Source organism: Xiphophorus maculatus, chromosome 20 (assembly GCF_002775205.1).
Source record: "Xiphophorus maculatus strain JP 163 A chromosome 20, X_maculatus-5.0-male, whole genome shotgun sequence".
In the NCBI taxonomy this organism is placed as follows: domain Eukaryota; kingdom Metazoa; phylum Chordata; class Actinopteri; order Cyprinodontiformes; family Poeciliidae; genus Xiphophorus; species Xiphophorus maculatus.
This window is the reverse complement of record NC_036462.1, coordinates 7368437-7387823: the sequence shown is the minus strand read 5'-3', so window position 1 is coordinate 7387823 and position 19387 is coordinate 7368437. Positions and strand designations below refer to the sequence as shown.

General features: G+C 37.5%; 1 protein-coding gene across 1 annotated transcript; it reads left to right on the top strand.

The window, feature by feature from the left end:
* Positions 1-1978: 1978 nt before the first annotated feature.
* Positions 1979-18478, top strand: LOC102237066 (protein phosphatase 1H-like). Its single transcript, XM_005816095.2, has 10 exons — positions 1979-2565; positions 7523-7637; positions 10073-10405; positions 12004-12116; positions 12223-12307; positions 12591-12709; positions 12879-12942; positions 13465-13572; positions 16453-16604; positions 17084-18478. The coding sequence occupies exons 1-10, from the start codon at positions 2306-2308 to the stop codon at positions 17229-17231; spliced, it is 1497 nt and encodes a 498-aa protein (XP_005816152.1). The 5' UTR covers positions 1979-2305; the 3' UTR covers positions 17232-18478.
* The last annotated feature ends 909 nt before the right edge of the window (positions 18479-19387 follow it).

Here is a 19387-nt window from a genome sequence, read left to right as displayed (position 1 = left end):
AATTAGACCCAAAGATGGCCATCCCACTTTGATAGAATGTATTTTAATGCTTCACAAAGACTTGCCTTAATAAAAATAAAAATTAAATAATATAGTTTTCTATAGAATAAGTTCAGCTTAACTTGTTTACCATCACCAATGTTGTAGGATGCAGCTCAAGAATAGAAAGTGTTTTCCTTTCTTTATTTAACCAAACAGGTAACACAATGCAGCCTATTTTGGAATAATTAAAAACAACAACAACAAAAATCGTATTTTTTGAAGAAGTCGTTAAGTAAATACAATTTTAATAAGATAAAGAGGATTATAAAATCTTCTGAAAGAAAATATGTTTTTTTAGAATATACAATATCTTTGGGTTAAACTTTTGACAGTTTTCAAACTGGTGTCAGTCATATGCTTTTATATTGTTGGGTGAAAAAAGAGCAACTATTATTGATGCTACAGGATTGTTAAATCTTAGTTTATGTATTTTTCTTTGAGCAATGTATTTAAACTTTATGTGAATATCAAAAGAAGCTATTAACATTATTTTCTATACTATTGAAAACTGTTTAAATATATGCCTGTTTATTTGGTCTGTTGTTTAATTTTTAAGTTCAAATACTCTTCAGGTTTTCTTGTTGAAGTGTAAACACTGAAATTTGTATCTCTCTCTCTTGCTCACACCTATAGTGACTTGCTGAATAAATGTCAATACAGAGAGTTACAACATTTAATTTCCTGTTGAGATTAATAAATTGAACGTAGGTGAACTAAATCGGTGCTAAATTATTCAAAAATTGATTTGTTCAGGAGTTCTTACCCATCTTAGTTAAAAGGCTCCTGTTGCAGAAACACATCCCGACAGAATAATACTGTCATGGCCGTTTCACTACAGCCATGGTAATACTCAGTTCCTAGTTTCCATTCTTATTAGCGCTGTGACAAACAGTTTACAACCTCATGTCACCATATTTATGACTGTGAAAGGAAGCTGTGGTACTCTGAGAGAACCCAGAGAGAATATGCAAACTCTATGCAGAAAGACCCCTGCTGGGATTTGAACCCAGGACGTTTTTAATGCAAGGCACCAGTGGCACTAATAATTGTACCCCTAGAATAATTGCACCGAAAGGCTACTGTATAGAGTTTGCAAGTAGGTCATTGTGAAATTGTTTCCTCAGACACATACTGAAGGATACTTGCATGTTGATTTAAGCTGGTAGGTTTGAATAAATTTAATTTTAAAGTCAGACAGTAGCAAATGAGGCGAGTTGGACTGAACCTACTCAGAGGTGAAAGAAAGTGGTACTATAATCTAGTAAATTTTTTTATATATATCTTTTGGTTAACTTGTCTTGCTTAATCCTCCTATGTTTATTTTGGAACTTGTTATATATATATATATATATATATATATATATATATATATATATATATATATATATATATATATATATATATATATATATATATATATATATACTGCTCAAAAAAATAAAGGGAACACTTAAACAACACAATATAACTCCAAGTAAATCAAACTTCTGTGAAATCAAACTGTCCACTTAGGACGCAACACTGATTGACAATCAATTTCACCTGCTGTTGTGCAAATGGAACTTTGTACAGAACAAAGTATTCAATGAGAATATTTCTTTCATTCAGATCTAGGATGTGTTATTTGAGTGTTCCCTTTATTTTTTTTTAGCAGTGTATATATATATATATATATGTATTTTTTTTTTAATTATGGAGGTGTTGGAAATCCTCAACCAGATGATAAGTCATATTATAGGTGAGCAAGAAAGGAGGAAGTTGGAGATACCAGAGCATAGTTACATCACAACGAATCAGAAAGTAACTGAAATATATTCCTGTCAGTGTCAACCAGACCTTCCTTTATCTTGGCCAGTGGGAGATTTGTGAAGTAAAAACAGACTTAAGTATAAAATGTAATAGGCTATCAGAAGAAGTTTAAAGATTTGTCATCCAGATATTTGGGTGCCTGTGAATTTTTCACGGCTGGTTGCACATCCCAGTGAAGCCCAGCCCTATCAGATGATCCACAGCCTCCTGCCGGATCACGGCCCATGCGCAAGCTAAGGAGGCTTTTTATTCTGTTTGAATGAGGAAAACCTCGCGTCTGCTTTTCTGAAAGCTGTCACATGGGTCCAAGGAGGAAAACAACCTCTTCCTGAAATGATTGCCGTCGCCGTCTTCGCGCGCTGTTGTTTTTCGCCGTGATATCGCATCGCGTGTCATTTTATTCCGCTGGATCTTTCTTTCTTTTTTTCTTTTCTTTTTGGTCGGGGTGCCGAAGATGATCAGCAAAGTTAAAAACGCGATGTCCAACTTGGTCGGAGGGATGATGCCTCACGGACACCACCACCACCACAACCATCACTCAGGTGGAGGCCAGAACAGCGGACAGGAGGGCTTGCCGCATCGCTTCCCTTACGGCCGGCCGGATTTCTTGGACCTCACCCCGGAGCTCCTGCAGTACTCCACCGAACACGCCTCACGGCCGGTGGTCACGTTAAAGAGAGGCACCAGGCTTCCCTGGGGGGCGGGATACGCAGAGTGAGTGCATCCGTGTATTATTCAGACGCCTGACGTTTATTAAATCTATTGCAAATGAGTCACTGATAGGTTGTGTAAATTTAATGACAGGCCTGTTGAGGGGGTTTGTTGCTGCAGCAGCCCAGTGATGACCAGAGTGGTAGACAGTGCTACCTCTGTCCACATCTGAGCTGATTAGACACCAGTGAGGTCTAATATCTTTGCATGCAGGCTGCTGTCAGATCTGATCGGTTTGATTCCGAAACATTTTGACCACAATATCTGATAGCAGCTATGCGATTGTAAAGAGATGTTTGCTATTTCTGCACGCCTGCGTCTTTTTCTCATGCACACGAAATAAAATGGATCACTTGTGCATGTGGAAATGCAAAGCAGAATGTGATTCCTGTATCAGCAGATCGTTGCTCCATTTCATTCCAAAATGTACTGCTAACTGACTCCTGCAGACAAAAAAACACTCTGTAACATTCCAAACCAATGCATGTGTGTGTTTGTGTGTGAGACAAGTCTCAGTCCACCAGTTTGTGGGCTGCTCCTTACCTAGTGTTGAACTTTTAAGGAAAAAGGCTGACTCATACAAAACAAAATAAAAAGTCAGCAGGGACTCTGTGACCTCCCAGAAGGCTGAATGGGCCTTATGAGGCTATGGTTTAGCTTGAGCAGTCATGCCGCACTCTGCAGCAAATGACTTTGGTGTATAAGTCACAGAAACTGTAATCGCAGCATTAAAGCTGGTGCTGTTTACAGCATGCAACATTATCAGCTGATCTGCCAACGCTTAAGCTGTTAAAAGTTCATACAGTCCAGAACGCAGACATCAAAATTGAGCACACAGTTTTCACAAGTTGATAGAACTCGACTTTAGTGTTGAGTGAAAAGGTCAACCTCTAACCCTACACTTACAAATGCTGCTTTCTATCAATTCTAGGTATAATTTATGTCATAATACTGACTGTTAGACAACACTGACAGTATTATACAACTACCACCATGTGAATCACACCCACTAGATTCCTGTTGATGCACTTATTGCTACTTATACAGTTCAAGCTGGAAACTTAATCTTGTTGCACTGCACAGTTGTGTTTGCTGCAATGACAAAATGTTGCTTGTTATTCCTACAGACATGTCAGTCTGTACTAGTTACAACAGAGCCGGCCCAAGGCATAAGGTATGGCAGCTCAGAACCCACTGCTGTCCTGTAAGCCACAGGAGTACTGAAGATCCCAAAAGAAAGGTTGAATGATGTTTTAGTTGTAACAACATGATTTTAACATGAGAGCCATTTATTGTTTTATGGAAAAAATATTGAACATTTCTATCTTGCGGTTGTTTTAAGATGGTTGAGGTCCACTCCTCTCTTGGCTCAGTTTCGATAAACCCAGAAAATCTAGTTGGTTTATACAAAATCAAAATGATAATACAGATAGACTGTGAACCCTATTTCAACTGTTCTGAACTATTCATTTAACAGATTTATTCTTATCTTTTTAGTTAAGTTGTTCATATCAAAATAAGGTGTGATAAACGCAGAATACAAAACCGATTGGTATTGTAATGTATCAGAATTAGAATGATTTGGCCTTTAGCAGTCTTAAATCTAGCAGGCAGACATTTTAATCCTCACACAACTGATGTGGAGCATCTGTTGGTCTTGTCCATGTTGTTCAGTACTTTTTTCCCCCGGTGCCCTAATGAGAATGAACAGTGATGTCCAGATAGTGCAGATGGAAGCTGTCCGGTTGGAGGCCGTCCTGCTGGCCTACATTCACACTTTCTGCATTTTTGGAGGCGATTAGGAGTTAGTTGTGCTTTTTTATTGGTCTGACATGACTATAGAAGGCATTTTTATGTGTGGGCTGGTTTTTGCACATTGTTGCAGGATAGGAAGAAATATATTTTTCACCTGTCGTGGGAAAATGAAGTGTCTTCTTTGACATAAGGATGCATAAATTACATCTACCTGTTTTATTCTGTTTTGGAGTATGGAAATTATTACTTTCAAGCAGAGTACAAATTGAAAGTAAAGATAAGCTACAAGTACTTTGAACCTCATAAATGTTTTATTAGTGACAACAAAACATAGGTGATTAAAGATTCATGAAATAACAGATGCAGGCAGAGAACAACAACAAATACTCAAGGCCAACACAAACAGCTGCAGAGATGAAAATATATGTTGATACAAAAACATGATTATTAATGGTCAATTTTCCCTTTGTTATCCAAGATAAGACTGTAAAGAAAAACAATACATCTAAAATTTTACTGTAATTTTAAACCAACGATAGACAATATTAAGTCAATAATCATGTTAGAGGTGCAGATGTGCTAATGTGCTATAAATATGCACCTGTTTCACATATGAAGGTGTCACTTTAACACCCTCATCCTTCATATCATCTGCTGTCCAGACTAAATTTACTGTGGGACACAATGTACATGTTCAGAATGCCCTAATCATAGCAGCTGCATTATGTTCCCAACAATGCACAAGTTAGAGTAGTGCCTGTTTTCACTTTGGGTGTATACTCTGCCCTGTCCTGTCAGTCCGCTTTCATTTCTTCATGTGCTGCTAAGCAGCGTTCTCCTCCTGCAAAGGAATTCAGAGCATGAAGAGTCTCATTCTTTCATGTTTTTCATGAGGCCGTGAACAATTTTGTGCAACCTGTCCCGCAGTGTTTGTCAATCAGTCAACTTCCAGTAGGCGTAGCTTTACTCAGTTACTAGGCAAACAGGAAACAGTTGAGAACCTGTCTAAATGTTACAAGTAGTTCTTAAAGATTTTATCAGGTATTCAGTTTTTTTTAGATATGGTTTTAAATAAACCTTAAAATGTTTCAGAAATGACGCCTGCAGAAAGGCAATTGCATCACACGTTAAAAGCACGTCAGCCGCAACGAAAGAATTCACAGGAACTCTTCACTTCCTCTTTTTGAACTTTCCTTGCATAACATACAGCAGGAGAAACACTGATTCTCCAGACAGTGAAGAGTTTGGTTTTCAGTCATCTGACAGAAAGAAAGCAAAGGGATGGAGTTCATGCACATGCTAGGGGAGGCTGGAGCTAAGGGTTTAAAGTGAAATTCACCCACGCAGCAAACAGCAACGTGTAATTATAGCTCACTGAGCTCATGTGACTAAATTATCACTGACTCTTTTATTGTGAATCAGAAAATTCAGGATACAGAAAAGGAGAACATTTAATCATGTCTTCTTGGAAAGGTTTATAAAAGGCTTTATGGAAGAAATCCATCTGGTAACAGCAAATCAAAAGCATGCCTCCTGTATTTGTTCCAAATTTTCTTCAAAGCTCCGAGGTTTTGGACAATTTTCTGCCTCAATGCTGCCAACCCTTCCACATGACCTTGTTGAAAAAAATAAATAAATAAAAAAATCACTAAGCTCAGCTGAAGCTATAGAACAGCAACTAATATGGAGCGCAGAGCCGAACAGAAGGAGCGCTTGTAGAATTGCTGTGATCATGCTGCAGAACAGATGAAGAGTTGTTTCTCGCCAGTCATGCATCTGCATTTCTGAAAAAAGTCCCGGCCCCGGCAGAAAGCGGAGACGACAATCAGGAGGTTTAAAATTCTTCACCGTCATTAGACTCAATGCAGGCACCGCAGTGCAGAACACGGTGGTGCCCGTCCACTGCTTTCAACTGATTAGACACTGACAGGGCTTTATGTAATCCAGATTTGGTCATTTCAACCTCATACAGTATTTTTTTTTTATCTGACAAACAAGCATCCATGATTTTACGTGACTGTAGTTAGCTAAGATTTCTGGTTTAATTAATGGGGCTCCTATATCTTATCTACTGAGTGTCATTTCCAGTATCAGGCTCAGTTTTACATTTCCTTTAAACTTCTAACCGGTTTTCCTAACTTTTCTTTCTGTGAAAACAGGAGCAGCAGAAATCCCCAGAGGCACTTCATGACAATAAGTAAATTACTGAAATTGCTCAATAGATGTGCTAATGTAGCATTTATCTATAATTAAGCTTGAAAGCGTTACATAACCTAGCAGTATGAAGCCCAAATTGCTGCCTTTCCAGCTTCACCCCATGTGGCAGCTTGACCATGCCAGTGGATATTTTTACACTGTTTCCAAAACAACATGAATAGCTGCCAATTTAGTTTCCTTTCTCCTCCAAGCAGTTTTTAGTTTCCATGGGAAATTATAGCACCCCTGATCGATATTTTTTTATTAGCTTTGCATTAAATTGGTGTGTATGATAATAATGCCTGGCTTGAATTTAATAACATCCAGCTCAGCTCAGCTGAAGAGACAGATTTTTCCCTCGTGACTTTGAGGAAACAGAGATTTGCAGAATGAATAATGAACTCTCTCATTTACCAAGAGGCCAGGAATCTGACTCCACATGTTCCTGATGTTTAATTTGGTGAATGTTTGCTAACATGTTTGTAATTTAGGATGATTATATAAGCCTTGGGGTTTACAGCCTATTCCCCTTTCATAAAGGGGAAAATAATCAATCAGTGGAGTTTGTCTTGTCTGCAAAGTCAGCACTAAGTGTAGAGTGATATTATATTACTTTATTCTACGATGGTATTACAAATGAAATCAGAATGTTTATACAGAAGATGTTGCATTTTTTGGTAACCCATTATCATTCTTTTTTCTCCTCCCCAGCAGTTTCAATAAATTCTGCTGCAATGCACAACAGGGCAGATGATACTGCTTGAGTATGAGACAGTGCATTACTCTAAGGCCATTATCCACCATCGTCATCATCTCATCATAAAACACTTAATCTCTTCTACAACTTCCCTCTGGGACAAGACTGCATCCTGTCCTATTTTTCCCCTCTGTACTTCACTGTTAGTTTTTACCGCCATTTTGTAGAATGTAGTCAGAAGGACCAGAATGATTTTTATGAATTATCAAGGTCAAAGCTCCCTTTTTAATTCATTGTGTCTTCCTCCATCAGGGCGATCAATGCGGGGAAGAGCATGCTGAATGAAGACCAGGCGTCTTGTGAGAAGCTGTTTGTGAGGAAACCAAGCAGCAAACACCGAAACTCCACTCTCGTAGACGACAGCGGGGTGAGCAAAAACAGCCAACGAGGAATGAATGGTCTAGTCAAAGGCTGGAGGAAATTACCTTTGATAATAGATTTCAGTCTGACCTACAGGTGCTTTGGAGTGATGCACTTCAAATTATTTTATTTCTTGAAGCAACTTCACTGAATGTCTCTAACTGTGTCTATTCATGTAGTTTAGGGACATGATTGGGTTTCAACCCATTCTTCGGTAAGAACTTTTTTTAAGAGCACACACAAAAGTCGCCAATTAAAAGTCTGATCAACTTTCTTGTGGTGAGAGAGCAGAAATGTGAAGCCAAGCAGAAATCATACAAGTTAGGAAACTGTAACTAGCACCCTAATTAATACTATTTGGTTTCAATTTTCCTCATTTTTCCTGAGGATTATGTTTGAGCTGAGGTCTTTAACTCACACAACTGAGTCACTTAAATAGAGTCACATTCCACTGCACTCCTCAGTTGTGTCCATGTATCCCTGATTCAACAGCTAGAGACAGGGTAAAGCTTGTCCATAGTAGAGTTTAAAGGTCAAACCAATGCTAACTGAAAAGAGCACAAAGAGCTCTCTCTTTTATTAAAAAACATCCTGACGATCACCAAGACTTAAAATATATGTTGTGACCAGAAGTGTAAAAAGTGGATTCCTTAAAGCTATTTGCCCCCTAATATCTAACATAAAACTGAAGCAGTTTGTCAACATAAGAACATCACACACGGTGGTGGTAGTGTGTTGGTGTGGTGCTGCTTTGCTTCTTCAAGACCTGGATAACTTGCCATAATTGAGAAATCAGAAAATTCTTCTCATTTCCAGAAAATCCTGAAGGATGATGAATTTCTGCCAGTTTGTGTCCTTAAGTTCAAACACACTTTGATGCAGCAGAACAATCTGAAATGCACCAGTAGGTCTGCATTACAAATTTTGCCCCAAATAGGCAAAAATAAATGAGATTCTGGGTTGGCCTAGTCAAAGTCCCACTTTTGCTTTATTCAGATGCTGTTCCATAATGTTAAACAGGCAGCAGTCAAGGTTTGCTAACGCATAGCATTTAGTGCTACTAGAAATTTTGTCAACTCAAAGCTGTGGTTCTTTTTAAACGCGCTGTATAAATAAACTTGGAACAGTTGAGTTTAAATTGGTAACATTTTAACAAATTTGTGGAATCCTTCTGTCAGGGTCCATCTTGGGACATTTTGTCCTATTTGAGATTTACTGAAAACAGTTAACACTTTGCCATTGCTTAATGTCTGACAGTCACATAAACTACCCATAAAAAACTACCCAGATGGTGCAATTATCAGTTATCATTGTTGTCCGTCAGTTAAAAATAGCGAGTATCCATCAATGTAAGAATAACGTTCTAAAATCTAATGTATCTGCGTAATGAACTCCATGTGTGGCCATTTAACGCCTGTTTACATCTTTCAGTCAGTACTTGTTCAGGTCACACTCGAACATACACACACATTTGCCTCCTACATTAGGAGTAAACGAATGACATCATCTCTTGTTCTGCCCTCCCCCCTCTTGCGTGCAGCATCTGAGGGATAAGCAGATGTCTAGTCAGTTTATTTACCAGTCAGCCAAGCTAACTGGGCCTGTAAACATGTCTGCAGACACGAAGGTTCAAACACGTTTCCATCACTCATTGCATCATATGGAAGCAGCAAAAGCCCTAAGGAGACTCTTTTCTTTGCCTCTGCATTACTCATTGAGAGCCATTGTAAATATGGCTGAGGGCTGCCAGCCATATTTAAGAAGATAGATTTTTTTTTTTGTTATTCTTGCATTAAAATGATGCATCTCAATTAGTGCTGAAACAATCAGATTGCCGTAATCGTGATGAAATGATTATTGGAATAACTGCCAAATAATTTAAGAATCAATTCATTGTTAACTGGATAATACAGACTCAAAGTTTTATCTACACTTGGTTCAAGTCAAGCAGAAAGAGCTGAGCTGTTCAGATGTTAGTATTAGAAGTATTTTTTAGCTGCAGATGCATCTACAAATAATAAAGCATAAAATAACGGAATGTGGGTATTGAATTTTAAACAATAAAATATTTACTTTATCTTAAAAAGTATTTGAATTATGTATTCAGAATGTTAATGTTTTTTCTAATCTTACATAAAACAAGTTTAAGTTGTTAAATGAAAAATCTGCAGGATGTGCAAATTTTTTGTATCCGATTAATTGTAAGAATAACCAACAGAACAATCGATTACTAAATTATTCATTAGCTCTAATCTAAATGTGTTTAATTTTATATAAATGAGTAATGCATACAAGAGACGGCTGCATCATTGTAATAAAGCTTAAACATATTTCTGAACTACACTCATGTTGAAATGGAGCTTCTTTAAGCTAAAAAGTTTTCCTAAATTAACGTGTATGATTTGTTTTCATGGATTTTATGTTTCTATGTATCTATTGTAGGACAACACAGGAATCCCTCTCCACTTCTGGGGGGTATTCGATGGCCACGCGGGATCTGGCGCTGCCATCATGGCGTCCAAGCTTCTCCACCGCATCATCAGAGACGGCCTCGGGGAGATCTGCCACTTACTGGAGAATCCCAACAGCGCACCTCCCATCTGCCTGGCCAAGAACGGGAGCCCCTTCCAGACAGAGGCAAAAAAAGGAGGAACGCAGGACTCGGCAGAAGACGCTGACGCTGTCTGCGACGCCTCCGTGCGCTTTCACATGGAGAAGGTCGTCAGCCTGGAGAGCCTGGTGATGGGAGTCATAGAGACCGCCTTCAAACAGATGGTGAGAGGATTAGGACACATTATGCTTGTGTTAGAAAATAAGCTTTAAGACCGCTTGAACTTTTTCACATTTTGTCATGCTGTCCCAACAATCCTGAGTGTATTTTTTCAAGATTTTATATGAAAAATCAACACAAAACAGCACATAAGTGGGAAAAGTTACAAATAAAAATCTGAAAATGTGGTGTGCATTTGTATTCAATTTCCTGGGTCAAAACTTTGAAGAACCACCTTTTCTTGGAATTAAAGCCACAATTTTGGGGGGTTTGTCTCTACCAGTATTCTACTTTTAAAAACTTAGAATAGCTGAAGCTGAGTCAGACTGAATAGAGAACATCTATGAACATCAGTTATCTTCTGTTGTTAGATATTCTCAGAGGAAGTTACATAAGGACTTGGACTGGGCCATGCTAATACATGACTGCTTTGATATAAACCATTTCACTGTAGCTTTGGCTCTGAGGTTAAGACAGTTGTAATTTCGCTCAGCAGCTGTCTTGAGAAAATTTGGCCCCTTGCTTGTGGAGCGGTTGAGGAGCAGTAGTTCTGATTTTAAAAAGTAGACAATACTTCAGCTACAATCTGCCTTTATCCAACATTTGGTAACAGAAGGAGAGTTTATTGTGGAAGCTCTTTCCTAATACAACTCTAAGAATAACATCAAGACTCATAAGTGTTGTCTTATAGCTGTTTTTTATGTCTGTTTTGCAATATTTATTCCCTTTTGTTTGTATTTACCCAGCCATGTACTTGGGAAATCGGACGTGCTTTCAGCCTCTATCTTGCTGCTCTTCCTGTTTAACAGGGCCCACTTAAAGTGCATGGACCTCAAAACTGAGGATATCAATCACTGAAACATCGCTTCCCACTTTCAGATGATGGTTCGAACAGAGCTCTTTGAGTTGTTCAAAGCCTTGGAAATTATTTTCTAACTTGTTTCTGATCTAAACCATAACTTTGTCTCTGATGTGCTTGGTGTGTTTTTGGTCTTCACGAACCAGGCTTTTCACAGAACAGCCATATTTAAACAAAGATTGAATTACCTGTGGACTCTTCTTACTATTTAGGTGACTTTTGAAGGCATTTTGTTGCACTAGATCATATTTAGTGGTATCAGAGTAAAAGGGAAGGACTACAGCTACAAGACTTACTCTTCAGATTTCTATTTGCTAAGAATGTTGAATTACATCCAGCTATCATTGTCCTTCAAATACACATTTGCAACATAAACTATCAAATACATTGAGAGTTGGAGCTGTAATGTAACAAAATAATAAAAACTTCAACACATGACTGTTTTTGTAAATAAATACTGAAAGGAAATAGGCTGGATTGTCCTGAAACTGTATCATTAAGTTGTCAGAATATCCTTCTCACATGAACAGCTACTCTGACTGAATCTGCGACTCTGGAATCATATCCTCCTTTGGTGCAGTTTTACTGTCTGCTTCTGATTACAATGCTCATAAACATCCTGAAGCAAATGTTTTCTTCAAAACCTCTTTGTTCTTTGCTGGGGTTTTTATTTTAAGGAAAAAATGAACTGTAAATCATGTTTGGAGAAATCTGAAGCCTTTTATTTCTACTTTTTACTCGCAGGATGACCTCATTGAAAAGGAAAAAACTACCTATGCCATTTCTGGTGGCTGTTGTGCCTTAGCTGTCGTTTATTTAATGGGAAAACTCTATGTAGCCAATGCTGGAGACAGCAGGTAAGTGCTCTTAGCTCATGTAAATATTCATTGTGTAAGCTTTTCTTCTTTTGCAACTTCACTGCTGACCAAACTCTTGCACAATTCTCTGCGTTTCTCTCTTCAGGGCCATAATTATACGAAACAATGAAGTCATTCCAATGACTAATGAATTCACTCCTGAATCAGAGAGACAGCGGTTACAGTATCTGGTATTGTTGCATTTTACATATGCCTGACACTTCTCAGTTTTTAATGGCAAACATTCAGTAATCTACAGTAGGTTGACACCACAGCAGCGTGTAAATCATCAGTTGTCTGTTTTAGTAGCTCTATCATACTCCCCAAAGAATAAGCTGACTTTTTTTTTTATCATCATTGTTGTTATTAGGTTTCACTCTGCTGTCACACAAACCTGTTTTAGAAAATAATTTGCTCAAATCTTTTTATTCTCTGGTTTGATGCATCCTGTTTTAATTATGCGTGACCCTCCAGGGCTTCCTGAGGCCCGAACTCCTGGGAAATGAGTTCACTCACATCGAGTTCCCTCGGAGGATCCAGCACAGTGAGCTGGGCAAGAAGATGCTCTACAGAGACCACACCATGACTGGCTGGTAAAACTCTTCATACTTCACATCACACAACCCATAAGTGTTCATAAAATGATCACTTGTTATCTGTTCCCAAGCTAAAGACTGCTCTAATCAGCAATATTTCATAGAAAGTCCGGCTGAAAGTTTGCAAATCAAATGAAATATCTCCATGTTTGCTTTGTCACTGCAGGGCTTATAAGACAATTGTAGAAGATGACCTGAAGTTCCCGCTGATATATGGAGAAGGGAAAAAGGTAAGAAACCAAAGAAAAACTCAATATTGGCAATGAAATAAGTCTGAAAACCACAATAAAATGCTTCTCCTCAAAATCAAAGGTAATAAATTAGCATTCATTTGTATCTAGGATGTAAATATGCAATTTTAGTGTAACAATTGTAGTGTGACATTATAGGCAGTATAAATCACTCTTTTTGCTATTGATCATAATGTTTTGAGAGGTTTTTATTGTTTTACATCATTGGTTTCCGGGATGATTTGTTCTCATCAAAGTGGAGCAGATTATGTTTCTTTAATTTTCAATTTTAAAGCGTTCTCTTTTCTGCTGAGTTTTTCCTCTGAATGCCATGTCTGCTTGCACAAAAATGAGACCTGCTCAGTGTTTTCATTATTCTCTGAAAGAGCATGCTCTCTTCTAATAATCCTTCATAATTGGATTTTCTGGGAACGTAAGCTCATCCTGGAACCAAAACCCTGTAATACTTTGCTGTTTGACGTGATTCTGACTGTGCCTGTGTGCATCCATGCGTGTGTGCAGGCTCGTGTAATGGCAACAATCGGGGTGACCCGTGGGCTGGGAGATCATGACCTGAAGGTGTACAACTCCAACATCTACATCAAGCCCTTCCTGTCATGCGTCCCTGAGGTGAGTCTCAATTTCACCAGCTACCTGTCAGCTACGCCGGAGGAGCCGCCTCCGTGTCTCTGCTTCAGGTGCTTCAGTCAGTTTAAGATCAGATCAAATAGCTCTCGTTCCCTGAGCTTTCCTTTTCAGCGTCACATCCGAAAAGAGTTCTTAGTGTGGCCTTAAGGTCTGCTCGAGAGGTTGGTTTTTGCTTTTCTTTCTGCTCAGATTTGTGATTTCAGGAAAATCATTTAGGGATGATCAAAAACAATATAAACTTCAAATAAAATAATAGCACTTAAAACCAAATGCAACAAAACTAAAGAACTCTAAGGTTAGAGGTCATTAGCTACCTGTAAGGTTCCCAACCTCCCCAAAACCACATTATGTTGACTGGTTTCAATCCCTCTTTTTAAAACCTCCTGCAGGCCTAAAACTAACTTCATTTGGCAGATAAACAAAAAGATTGAATAGTTTTCCACAAAATATTTAATCTCAACACAAACGTTTCAAACATTTGCTGCATGTCATCACCTTTTCTCCCCACCTTCTTTCCTGTCAAATTACTGTTCAATAAAAACCATTAGGGTTAGAAAAAAATCTAAATTCAACAAACTTCGGTACACCACTGACATTTTTTTTGCAAGGAATAGGGTTCTTTGCAATATGGATTTAAAAATATAGAAAAATCAGAGATAATGGTTTGGCAATATTTCAGTTGTCATACAGTGAAGCCGTCTGCAGACGAACATTTACTTCCAACCACTCATCAGCCATGGTGGAGCTCTAATGGAGCTATCTGTAAATTACTAAATGTTGAAATAGATAACTCAACTTTTCTTCATTACTTCACTATTGATACAGCCTATAATATATAATAACATGTATATATATACTAAAACAATGGATGCCAGCCCTGGACCTTTGGGTCTGCCATCCTTCATGTATTAGATGTGTTCATGCTCCAGCAAACCTAATTAAACTGATTGCATTACCTCCACAGGATACTATCAGGTTCTGCAGGAGTCTGTTTAATGACTCGTTCATTTAAATGTGGCAACAGAGGAACATCTAACTATCTATTAGCAGGCTCCCACTGCAGTGAATGATTTCTTTGTTAAACTTATAAAGTTCTGAAGCACTATAAAGTGCTACTTTGTGATACCCCAGTTTCTAACATGAGAAATATTATTCACAAGATAAGTTAAATCACTTTCTATTTTAACCACTAAATGCGTTTGGGCAGCCAGAATGGGAATCCCAACACAGAGCTCAGACAGTAACTGTTGGGTTTTGTGGAAATGCCCAACACATTTTGTGCATATTGCTCTGGTAAATGCTACCGATGGATGGCTAATACATCTGTAATTCCACAATCCCAGCTGCCTGCTCTGAAAGCACACACTGATCATAGTCGTGATATTGCTGGATTGACTTGTATGATGTGATTGAAAAAAGTGATCTGCATTATCCTTGTTTACCACACATTATTGATCTGAATGTGTCTGCAGCTATATGCAATCCTGATATAAGCTCAATGAGAAGTGCAACGTTTATCATGTAGAAATAACCAAAGCATCAAATTTTAATGCATACGGCCTTTGCAAGAGGAATAGACTAACGAAATGTCACATGAGACAGTGAAAATTGTTTACAGGAAACAATTTTCCTGTAAACAGGAATTGTTACCTTTGTAACCATTTCCTCATCTTAACTTAGAGCCACTAGTCCCAGGCTGTATAAACCGCAGTCAGTTTCCCATAACAGAAAACCTTTTTTACTATGACCAAAAATTTAAAATATATTCAGTTAAACCAATTTTGCTAAATTAAGCTCAATTCTACATTTTTGCATGACTCTCACTTGAGAGAGAAGTGTATTGTCTTTTTATATACTAACCTATTTTTTTTTTTACCCTTTTTAGACATCATATGTCATTGTAGGACAAATGTACCTAAACTGAGAATCTGCTAGTCACACTTTACTTCTCATTTCCTGTTTCAAGCCTCACTCAGCTCACAGGATCACTAAATAACCTGAGTATTCTGAGCTTAAAGATGATCTGACCATCACATGCTTATTAAAAGTCACTCAGAAAATGTTTCTCTGATTTGATGTTAGCAATTTGAACAAGCACGTTCTGACAAAAAGCAAATATTTATTGGCCTACCAAAGTTGAAAAAAAATACACCAGGCTACAAGAGAGGTTTCATTTCAGTTTCCAAAGGCTGCAGTTCTCTGAAAATCATCCTGTGTTCAAAAGTGGCATCCAGAACACTTTTAAGGATTCAGCACCTACAAAATGCAGCATAGAGCATTGTCTGATTTTGTTGTTGTTGTTGTGCCTTTGTTTGCTTTTTGGCAATTTCCTGTGTCATACATATTTTTTTCTCCCAGATTTTGGTAGATTTCCGTCAAGCCTCTATGTTATCTTTCGGGGTGGAAAAAACTGATCATTGTTGGCCTCGTTGGGCACTTGCCTTTGTGTTTTCTTCAATTTTTGAAAAAATAAAATAAAAAAATGTATTATTGAGACTCTGTGTTTTTTCCAGTAATTGACACATTTCTCCACTGTATAATACATAATGTGGAATTTGTTTGTGAACAGAAGTAATCTAAATGAGTTTAAGCAAATTATTGTTTCAGGGTGTTCACACTTATGCAGTAGGTTATTCCATCTTATTTATTTTGTCAGATTTTCTCCCCACATTCTGTACAAATCAACAACTCATTCAAACTGTACAGGACAATGTCACAAAAAAACACTGTTCTAGTTTTTGAAGTTTGAAAATCTGGCATTTTGTCTAACTATTCCATCACCTTTGATATTTTAGCAGAAATATTTTTGACTCTCCTTCCTGGCAAATGAAAGCAGCAAAATGTTGTTTCCATTGTTCACAGGTAAAAGTTTACAACCTGGATGAAAACAAACACGGACCAGATGACATCTTGGTTATGGGCACAGATGGACTGTGGGATGTAACGACGGACAAGGAAGTGGCAGAAGCTGTTTCCACCTATTTATCACGCTGTGACCCATCTGATCCAATGAGGTAAACAGTTTCATAAACTGTATTTTCTGTTCAGGTTTTGCTGTCTCAATATGATCTATAAAACAAAATTGTTCCATTCACATGTGTTGTATCAAGTTTGTCCACTAGGGGATGACAAATCCTGCTTTATTTTTCCAGCTATGTGTTTCATAACCCATTCTCTAAGGCTAAGCTGTTGTTAGAACTGATATTTAAGGTTCTTTTAATATTTTGAATGTTTTTTGTACATACATGCAACTTTTTTAAAGCTTTTTATTCTTAAAAATACAATAATTAGCCTAACCAGTTAACTCATGCTGTGATGTACTATATCTAAAATGCTTCTGCTAAGTATAATAAGAACGAGAATTGGGTGTTTAAGCCATGATTTAGGTAAGATAAACAATAACATTCATATTTTGTTTTGCTGTATTTATTCTTTCACTTTTAAGTGGATGACTTGCTAAAATGAATGTGTGCTCTCTGTGTGTGTTGCACAGATACACACTGGCAGCTCAGGAACTGCTGATGAGGTCCAGAGGTGTACTAAAAGAGCGCGGCTGGCGGCTACCCAACGAGAAACTGGGCTCAGGCGACGACATCACTGTGTTCATCATCCCGCTCGCAGGACACGAATCAGAGACTTGATAAGATTTGCTGCAGCAGCTGGGCCGACTCTTTAAGGCCCTTCCCATTGGTCACTTCAAGCTCCCTGAACAAACCCTGGATGGAGGAAGGAGGCGGGAGACGAAAACATCACTGTCATCAAAAAGCCTCGGGTTTAAAAAGCACCTTCACTGACTCAAAAAGACCCACCTTTCTTTAACTCAGCTTCATCCATCACTATTGGTTGATTTTTAGTCATGCAAAAAAAAAAAAAAAAAAGAATTCAATTTCTCCCAAACTTGCTGTTTGTGATGTGCACAAAAATCCTTGTAGTATTTTTGGGGGGGGTTGTTGATGTCCAAAGCCAGACTGGAACTGAATCTTTTGAAAGGTGATTGTTTTATTGCCACACCCAAGTTGTCACTCCCTATATCTAATGAAAAAAAAAGCGTCCAATAGTTTCACAATCAATAAGTGGGTTTGCAACTGAGGATTTAAGGCAACCAAAGAAATGCTTCTGCATTAAGAGGATGGAAATCTGTAAAAATATACCCATAAAAAACAAAAAACAGAAATTATATCTTTAGATATACATATGTTGACATTAACAGGAGCATAAAGGAAGTGAAGACAAATGAATGGACCTTCATGGCACCGGACCCCGACAGTCTTTTTGCAGTATTTACTTTGGTTATAATGAATGAAATAATGACTCCTGGGGGACTTGAAAGACTGTTGCACACATTCTGTAGTAGCTTGCTAATTTTTGTTACCTTTTGATGGAATGTGCTCATAAAAGATCTATATCATTGTTTTTATTACAACAAAGAGGATTGTAGGTTATACATGTGTTCGATAAAGAAAAGAAGGAAGACGTTCATGTTTCTAATGCAACTATAAGTTTTTTCATTTATCCATCAGAGGGACCGGTAACATGTTTCCATGTCTTGCTAAATAAGACGTGTTAAGTTTCACATATATGCCTTATTGAAACATGAAAGGGACTCAAGAGTTTCCATTGCACTAAATTTAAAATCATGTAAAAGAGGCAAGAAAAGAGAACGTTGTACGCCCTTAAGTGTACCTCATACCTCTTTTGTACCATTATTGTTATGTCATGTTATTTAGATTGTCCACATATATATTTTTTAAAACTTGTTTTTGCCTGTGAACAGAATTTTATTTTTGTTTTTTATCCATTATTGCTGGTGTGTCCAAGAATCTGAGCTACCAAAATGTGTGGTAGAAGGATAATGTGGTCCAGTTTAAAAATAAACATGTTTTTCCCATTTGGCTTAAACTTGCTTATTGCTCCCTTGTGGTACTGCAGATTATTGTCCTGTCTCCTTTACTTGTTATTCCTATTTATTGGTCCAAACAATAATTATAGGGAGAAGAATCAATTTGGTGAGGAACACTGATTTCCTTTGAGCATGTTTTTTTTTTTTTTTTTTTAATCCGTAGTTTTCATTTTGGTCCGTGATCAGTGATATGATCAAAAAGTATTTGAACATAAATATTTTTCTGGTACACTCCCTTTTTTCACATCCTTGTGTTTTGTTCTGTTTTGACTTCCTGCTAGATGTGTTAGTTAGCAACCCCCATTATATATTTTTGTGCTCTTGTATCTCTGTCCAATGACGCGGTTTGTGTAAGCCGTTTTAAATGTGCATGGCTGATTTATTTTCAGAAGAATCGAACTATGTTTGACTATTTGCACCAAAAAAAAGGAGGCACATCTAAAAATATTTTTTTAGAAACCCACAGTGAATAAATCTACCCCCATGCCACTTGTTGCACGAGTTTTCTTACGCTCATCTGTGACGTAAAAAAGGGAGGAGAAACCTGCAGACTCCAGTAGTTGCTGAAACAAACATGTTAAGTTAGAAAAAGGTATATATATCAAGACCGGAAACAGATAATCAAGCCTTCAAAATAAATTAGAGGAGACTTTTTTTTTTTTTTTTTTGGTTATTAGGAAGCTAATCAAACTCCATATACTGTACAACAAATTCTGATACTCAAAAATTGCAACGGACACATTACCTATTAGGAAGGTAGAGCAAATTAATTGAATAAAAACAAGGGAACCTAGGTAGACAAAATTACACTTAGAAATATATTGTGCCGTAATAATAATAGACTAATTTAAGCATCATATAAAAGGAAAGAAAGGATCAAATGCATAAATAAAACAA